Source organism: Orycteropus afer, unplaced genomic scaffold (assembly GCF_000298275.1).
Source record: "Orycteropus afer afer isolate SDZICR_OR568_19922 unplaced genomic scaffold, OryAfe1.0 scaffold00769, whole genome shotgun sequence".
NCBI classification, from domain to species: Eukaryota; Metazoa; Chordata; class Mammalia; order Tubulidentata; family Orycteropodidae; genus Orycteropus; species Orycteropus afer.
The window spans coordinates 119238-128345 of NW_006922356.1; the positions used below are offsets into that span (position 1 = coordinate 119238).

Below are 9108 nucleotides of genomic sequence, written 5' to 3' on the forward strand. Positions count from 1 at the left end.
AGACATTTTGAGGTTGTCTTTAACTGTTGGTTATACATTGATAGTTTTGTCTTGGTTTTATGGTTTAATATTTTGAAAAGGTAAAGCTGGTGTATTAATTAATTTTAGTTATTAATTCAGGTATGCGGGGTTGCTCTAGTTTTCTTTGTGATGGTGGAATCACTGTGTGGAATGTGGATATGGGTGTTTGTTTGTCATAAGAGGGTTTAGAGTTCAAACTGGGAGATTTTATTTTGGCTGAATGTGGTTTCTTCCATTGGATGAGTGAAGTTATTGGCAGAGAAGGTGGGAGCAGAAGAAGGAAAGTTCGCTGTTGCTAGGGGCAGTTTCTCAGACTTTGAGTGGGCTGCTACCAATGACATTGTACTGTTATTTACCAAAAACATAATTTTACCACAACACCAGCCACAACCAAAAGAATGTGTGTTGTTACACAAATATGTACATAGGCATATATGTGTATAGGTAATGTTTTTGTTACCTCTGGTACCACTATAACAGAAATACAACAAAAGTGAGGCCTTAACTAACACAAATTTTTTCTCTTACAATTTGGGGGGCTATAAGTCCAAGTTCAAACTGCCAGCTCTAGGGGCTCAGTGAAAGCCCCTCAACCATGGGCTTCAGCTCTGCCTTTTGCTCTCAGCCCACTGAGGCTGGAGGTTTCTTTTAACTCAAACAGCTGCTGGCTGCTGAGGCTGACAAACCCAAGATCAACAAAGAAATGCCACAATCCCCAAATTATCAAACAATATGGCAGGCCATTAGTTCAAGTCCAGAGACAGTCCCAAAATCAGCAGGAAACATAGCAGGGTGCTGAATGAAGATTCTGCTACCTGCAGGGTCCAAGCATGCAAAAAGCTCCAAGACTTTTCTCAGTGCTTCTTATATCCTGGAAGCAGACCACATCCCTAAGGCAGCTACTCAGCTGCTCCAGTAGATTCCATCATGGAGTTGGTTACCAGTCTCATAATGGGGAATAACTACATCCAGCTGCCCAGCCACTCAAAACCAGGCCCAGTCAAGTTGACACCTAACCTTAACTACCACAGGTATGAATACATGAGTACATATGTATGCAGATAGATTTATCTACAGGCTTATGTACGTACAGTTATGTGTGTACATACATGTGTATTTTTACGTACAATAATCCACATAAAGGATACAGTTGTAGATACTTATTAAACATTAAATAATACCTTACAAGATTAGTTTTCTGGGTTTGAAGGCTTAGGACCATAGTCTCATGGTTCAACTCAGTTAATTGGCATAATTTAGTTACTAAAGTACATGTTCTCCATCCCAATGTGATGAGTAGTGTTTGGGTTTTAAAAATTTGCAAGAAGCCATCTAACACACAACTATTGGTCCCTACTCATCCAGAACAAAAGAGAAAGAAGGAAACCAAAGACACAGAGGAGAAGGTAATCTATAGGACTAAAAAATCTACACAAACCACAGCCCCATCTACCTGAGACCAGAACAAGATGGTGCCCAACTACCACTACTGGCCATTCTACTCAGGGTCATGGTACATGGACCAAGATTGAATGAGAGGAAAACGTGGAACAGAACACAAATTCTTAAAAAGGCTGGACTTACTGGACCAGATGAGACTAGCAGACTCCCTGAGACTATCATCCTGAGATACTCTTTAAATCTTAAACCATAATTATCCCTTGAGTTCATCTTTTAGCTAAATAGCAGACTGGCTCATAAAATAAAGACTCTCACTTGTGAGTTAATAAGTTCCTTTTAAACAAAAATCTATATGAGACCAAATGATCCAAAATTACCTGAAAGCAAAGATGTGAAGGTAAGGAGGAAGGGAAACTAGAGTACTGGAAATGGTACAACCAGAACACAATTAATTAGAATGATGATATATTGTGAAAAATATAACTCATATCACTGAATTATATGTGCAGATATTATTAAATGGAACTCTAACATACTGTGTAAATGTTCACCTTAAACACATACACACATGCAAAAAAAAAAAAAAAATTAAAGAAATAGGCCATGCAAACTTTTTGTTATGTAATACACCAACTTTAAGTATATTTTGCTATAGCCTGAAGTTATCTACAGGTTAACCCCTCCTGCAGAAGATCCTATCTTAATTAGCAAGAATCCTAGCAAAAGCTTTCCTGAAACTATTCAGGAAAAACAAGCAATATCTCCATCACTTATATTATCAAATATAGATGTGATAAGAGTTTAATATTATTCTTCTATCTATATGTTGTGGTGTTTTTCCATAGATAAAATATCCAAGAAAACTTTCCTCAGCAATCAGACCACAAACCCTGCCTCTCAAAATCCAGCAGAAGCAACAGGATCAATGCCAGAGCTAGAAGAGACAGAGACTGGGAAAGAAGGCAGAGTCAGGTGAGAATTCAATAACATAATACACGTTTGAAAAATTTCTAAGCCTGCATTTAAAAATTCAAACACCTATCCCCTGCTTTCATTGAGCGAAAAAAACTCTTCCTTTGCTCCTTTCCCTGGGAAGAACTATGATACACCTATGTATTACTTATAGACTATCTCATTAGCCAACATTTCACATTTACAATAGTAAAAAATCTCCTATCTGACTATTGTGCCCATTAACAACATATGTCTGGCAGTAATGAATGCTAAGCTGCAAAGTGAGAATAACACTGGCTGTGAGGGTTAAGGTTATGTGTCATCTTGGCTGGGCCATGATTGTCAGTGGTTTGATAGTTATGTAATGATGAAATTTAGCAGTTGGGTAATTATGTACTCATCCTCCATTTTGTGATCTTATGTGTCATCTTCCATTTTCATATAGCACTGATTTTCACATAACAGCCTGGTCTTTGGAAACTAATCATGTTAATAAGTAAGGAGTGGGTATAGTTGCATATAACAAAAGGGAACTGGACCAGAAATGAAAGGTTGGTCCTATCAATTTCATTGTCCTTTATTAGCCAGTTATGGCCACTAACCAAGATTTCTAGGCAGCCATTTGGCCATAAGCCAAAGCATACCAACAAAAGCATTGCAATCACATGCCTGAGACATCAGTATCATCATGGAAATAACCTACATATTTACCAGGCATGAATTTTAAAAAGAAGGAATTGAAAGGACTTTGTGATTCTTTTCCAAGTTCACAAATAAATAGTTATTCAAATTCTGTAAATATTTTATTGTTCTGGGAGATTGATTATTATTTCCTTTCATCTGCTAAAGAAAGTGTGGCACGATAACAGAGAGTAATTATGGAAACGGGTTATCTTTATGCCATTGAAGGAATACAGTTTTATAAATACTTCCCACTAAAATTATTGGAAATGTCACAAAAGAAATAGCAATTTAAATGTGAATCACTGAATCCACAATAAAACCCAACCAGGAGGCCCTTCATTGTGCCACATCTTGGCATGTTATTATATGACTGCTGACCCAATTTGAATTGCTTAACTATATTTAATATAATTGCAATAGACATGCAAAACAATAAAAGCATGCACTTCTTATTCAACAGGCAAGAAGAGTTGTCATTTAAAAAAAAGTTGAAAGTATCTCTCCCCCCACACACACACTTTCTCGCAGTAACTGCTCTAATGTGTTAAACTGTGTCTGTCAATAGAAGATACTGTGAATATCTAGGGCCAGCGTATTGCTGATTGAACAACAGGCATCAGAAACAGAGTGCATTTTCAGTAAACACAATTTTGGCTATAAATGAAAATAAACACGAGCTTACTCTACCACACACACACACACACACACACATACATAAAGGGCTGCTTGACAAAAATAAAACCTGACACATTATTTATGCAGAGAGAAGATGTTTAAACTCTGAGGTAAGGACTGGAATCTTACAACAGGGTTTAATAATTACTTGTATTATTTATGTAACTGTTAGTGTTTACAGATGGTTTGCAGTGCTATTAGTTGGTCATCATTACACTCTGTAGTTAAGGAACCAAGGCACAAAGAGGTTAATCAGTTTGCCTGTAGTAATAGAGTCTGCTGAGCCAAGTTCAAACTGCAAAAGACTCAAATTCTTGAACTGAACCTTTTCCTCCCTCCCACAAGTACACTTCCCTTCAATGAACAGTTGACCTTTTGAACTACATAATCTTTCTTTCTAGTATTTATTTCAATAAATTCAATTTTTTGTAATAACCAGTAAGATAGATACATTTTCAAAGGACTGAAGTTGAAGCCCTAACTAACATTTTTGGGGACATTCCTCTTAATCTATTATCATCTGAGAGCAGTACTTTTACTCTCATGAATATGGAAATGGGAACCTTTCATTTACCCAGAAAGCGAATCAATCAGCATCTCCCAAAAGTACAAAACTCCTTGACATGGCCTAGAAAAGCCTGCCTGATCAGTCTCTCACCTATTTTTACTTTGTCCTCTCCCAGCACACAACTCATCCCCTATTCTCCCATCCCTGTGCTCTGGTAATACTGGTCCTATTTCAGTCTTTTGCACTTGTCATGTCCCTTCCTACCACGGGCTTTTGCATATTCTTCTTCCTCTCTGTACTATTGTTTCCTCCTCTGATGGCCTAATCAATTCCTCCTCATTCTTCAGATCTGCTTCTAAAAGAATGACCTTCCTATAAGTCTTATGTCCCTATTATAGGATCTCTGTCATACCATTTACCACTGTTGCAATTAATGTAATTATTTGGTTAAAGTCCATCAGTCTCATCCTCTAAACTGTATGTTTCATGAAGGCAGGGGCCATGTCTATTTTGCCATGTCTGGCATATGCTAAGCATGCAATAAATAGTTATCAGATGAATTAATGGATGAATTCCAAATATATTTGATTTTTTTTCTCCAAAACTTCTAGACTTGCAAAAACGTATAGCTTCTTTATGAGGAGAGAGCAAGACACAAGTGGCTCTCCAAATCTTCCTATTGTTACCCGGAATTCTTGGTAAAAGCAAGCATGACCAGTAGCAGAAGATTCAAAAGACCATGAGGAAACCACCTGAGGCTATGAAACTCTCAATTCCTTGCTCCTGTCCTTACATGGCTTTCCATTACCGTCACTATCCTGAGCTGGCAAAATTACTTAACCCAGAACATGTTTGATGTTTAATGACAATGCTTTCTGCAATTTAGGCAGCAAAGTGGCTTGAGAATTATTGACAAATGAAGTAGACACAGCCAGGCTTAAAGCTGTAGCTTTGTTTCTAGATGGCTGTTCATATCTTATCTCAGGACTGGGTGAAAACCTACTGCACTGAAGCAGCAACTTTAAAGAGGTGTAAGTTCCAGTATCATCTTTTACTAGTCACTGAGAATTCTGATGTCCCAATACTGTGTAAGACATCTCAAAGTCTTCTTATTTTGTTCCCATGAGCATCAATGATACCACAACTAGAACCCAAAAGAGCAGAGTTTTTATGAAATCATTAGAAAATATCAAAGATAAAACAAATCCTAATAAAACTGTTATTTTAGAATGCTCTCAATGAATAAAGATCATTTTGGTATTTGCAGTTATTAAAAATCAGCATGTTTAATCTTGGGCAAGATCAGGTTCTTCAAAGCTTTTTCTCCTAGAAAAATGTTAAGGATTTGATTGATTGCAGGCACTGAATATACATGCTGTGTGAGTGACTAATTCTCATTTCAATTTTTTTAATTTGGAAAAATTTAGGTTATTAATAATGAAATTTAAAAATAGGATTCTTATTCAAGGTGCACTTAGTTTACCCTCTGACTTAAGCCTTAGGCTCAATAGGGATTAATATCCTTGTGCTGATCAATAGGTATTGGAGAGGATGCATGTTGTGGATTTTGCTATCTCCATCTGTAAGTACCATGTAATATTATTGATTGCTCCTTTAATTCCTATCACACTCAGCACTACACAGATAAGGGCAAAAGTAACACAAGAGGAACATAGGGACAGAGATTACTATCTCTATTATGCATATAAGAGAATTGCAACTGTAAAAGCCCTAGTCTTTCTAATGCTAAAGTCCAGTCTCTTTCCACCATTTCATACTATCTTCCCAACTCACTAATCCACCTTTACCCATAACACATTAACATTTAACTTCTCAGACAGAAGGAGCCCTGGTGGTGCTACAGTTAACACTGAACTGCTAACCAGCCTGGTTCAAACCCACCAGCCACTCCTTGGAAGGAAGATGTGGCAATCTACTTCCATAGTGCTACTGCCTCCGAAACCCAAGGAGGGGTCCCTGTGAGTCAAAATCGACTCGATGGCATGTAGCAATAACAACAACAGCTATCATTAATATTGCTGGTTCAAACCCATCCATTGTCTTTGTAGGAGAAAGACCTGACAATCTGTCCTGTAAAGATTACAGCCTAGAAACTCTGTGAGGCATCTGTCACATGGGGTAAGAATCAAAATCAATTCAGCAGCATCAAACAACACTCTCAGGTACACACAATAATAGTCATCTTCATCCTGTCACAGAAAATGAAGTCTAATGTTAACTATTTACAAAGTTGGGCATCAGGTTTATAAAATGGTCCTTTATGTCTTTGTCTCAAATATTGTTTCATAAGTGGAAAGGAGAATAAATACATATTTAAGCCAAATTCACCTATTAAATTTAGGTAATTACACAAATCCAAAGAGAAGAGGTTTAAAAGTTTACATTGTTATCATAAAAGTATAAATTTCATAAGACAAATGTACCCCTTCTGTGATTTTTTTTTAATCCAACTCTTAATGGACTCTAACTAGAGATTAAAAGTAATTGTCCAGCCAAAGTAACAGTACTGATCTCAGTCAGATACATGTCAGCCCAGAAGAACTTTTTTCAAGTATTACATGTCCACATTGCTGACTTGAATCCATCTGCATTGAGCTAGATTTGTTATTATTATTACCCTTTCACAACATTTTCTAAATTGTCCTTCCTGGGAAAAGAAATTCTTTGCACATCTTCTCTGAAAGAAGAAACTAATTCATTATCTTGTCAGATGAATCATTTAGTTGCTGACAGTCATGGAGTTCACCTCTGAAAAATCCCATTGATGCCATTTGTCCATTACCAAGAAAAACAGCCTGTTTCTGGCAATTCTTCTCAGAACATCCTTGTTTTTTAATATAAAAATATATTTTTTGATGGACACTAATGAATAGCAAACAAAAGAAAATGTGTTTTGCCTATAAACATCAAATAGCTATGCCTGAAAAAGGATACAGAGTTAAATGCCTGGTAGGTTAAGTGGTTAAATGATAAACAAGCAAGTCAGTGAAGTGAACAGTACCAGTGACTGGGGAGGACTGCAAACTGATTTTTATATGATAGCACATGGCTTTTAAAGATCTCTGATGCTGCAGTGGTTAAGCACTAGGATGCTAACAAAAAGGTTGGTGATTCCAATCTGAGGGAGAAAGATGTAGCGATATGCTTCTGTAAAGATTACAACCTTGGAAACCCTATGGGGAAGTTCTACTCTGTCCTATAGGGTCATCATGAGTCAGAATAGACTGATGGCAATGGATTTTTGGGTTATATAGCTTTTCATCATCATTGCTACCCATAATGCCAAGAAAGAAGGTTATTTCTATGAATAGTCCTCTTTGTTCATAATAGCAATCAGTATCTATTTGGGAGGTTTGAAAATAGGCAATCATTTCACAACAGGAACAATGAGAACAGAAAAGAATTCAGAATCTTATCAGCACTCAAAAAACACTGACATTTACTGTCTTGTAGCTAGAAAAAGCAAGAATCCCTGCAGCAAAGATCCTTAAAAATCCATATGTGACTTTATAGTTGAAATAGAACAGGAATGTCAGACATCAAATTTACAAAAATAAAATGCAATTTATACTTTAATAATACAAACTGGTTACAAAAAAATAAATCAACTGAATATTTGCCGGTTTTGTTTTGTTTTTGGTATACAAAATAATATAATTCTCTATTGTTTTTAGCCTCAGACTATAATTTCTCTATATGATAAGCAATACTATTACAAGTAGGCATTGAGGACACTTTTAATGACAAATTAGCAATTTGTTTTTGCTAACGATTACTAACTTCTTCTTCTAGTAGTATAGAAGACTAAACGTTCATAGAAAATTTTTTTCAGAGAATTTAATTTAAAATACTAAATAAAATACAAAACAATTTTAATCCATGCCTGAGCTAGTGAAAAATAAATGCTATTGATTAGAGGATAAAATTGATTTAAAAAACGAAATCAAGAATGAGTGTTTCTTCAGAGGATTTATACCGTTGGTGTGGCCAAGACTCTGAGTTACAAATGTGTCATCAATGAGACAAAACCTGAGGTTAAACCAGATGTGATGGCAGACTATGGTCTCCATAAAACTAGGACTCTGAAAGGGTGACCAACTGGAAGGTAAACTATTTACCAGAGAGAAACTGTGAGGATATTACAGTCTTATCTCGGTTCTGAGTGAAAAAGAAAGAAATTTGAGGTGGTGGAGTGGAGAGGAGAGAGAGGAGAGAAGAGAAAGGAAGAAAGGGAGAGAAAGAAAAATGACTCCCGAGACAATCTCTAGCCATAAGCCAACACTCTAACAGGTCTGGAACAAGATTGACATCTATGTCCCAAAATATTCCAGCCTAACAAAATGTATATTTAAAACAGTTCAGTTTGGAGGACCAAATATCCACCAAAAGTTAATACGATTTCGAAGAAAATGAGGCCAGATTTCAAAGGATCCCCACAGATAAAGTTCCATGGAACATAAACCCACAATCAAAAAATCATTAAACACATGAGGAAATAGATTTCTGTAAACAAGTCAATAGCAACAACAAACTACTAAATCAGATTCTTCATATCTGCAGATGATAAAATCATCAAGTACAAGAACAATATTACATATATTTATAGAGATAAAAGAGATGATTGAAAATAAGCCAAAGGATTTTTGGATATTTAAAGTGACCGAGGGCACAGCCATTTTGAATGTTCACAAGTGGCAACCATTTTGGATTTTAAAGTGATAGCATTCTCATTCAGATTCCAGGGACCTAAGAATAGGTTCTGTTTGCCAAGGTCGGCAAGGACATATGAGAGGCTAATAACAGGAAAGGAGACAGGTGGTGAGTGTCTAAGTGCTGTCAACTAG

General features: G+C 36.4%; 1 protein-coding gene across 1 annotated transcript in view; it reads left to right on the forward strand.

Moving 5' to 3' along the window:
* Positions 1-9108, forward strand: part of CNGB3 (cyclic nucleotide gated channel subunit beta 3) — a 237372-nt gene that overhangs the window by 37928 nt on the left and 190336 nt on the right. Inside the window, exon 3 of the mRNA XM_007957655.1 lies at positions 2268-2394. Coding sequence (XP_007955846.1) covers positions 2268-2394 — 127 coding nt within the window. The remainder of the gene's footprint in view (positions 1-2267; positions 2395-9108) is intronic.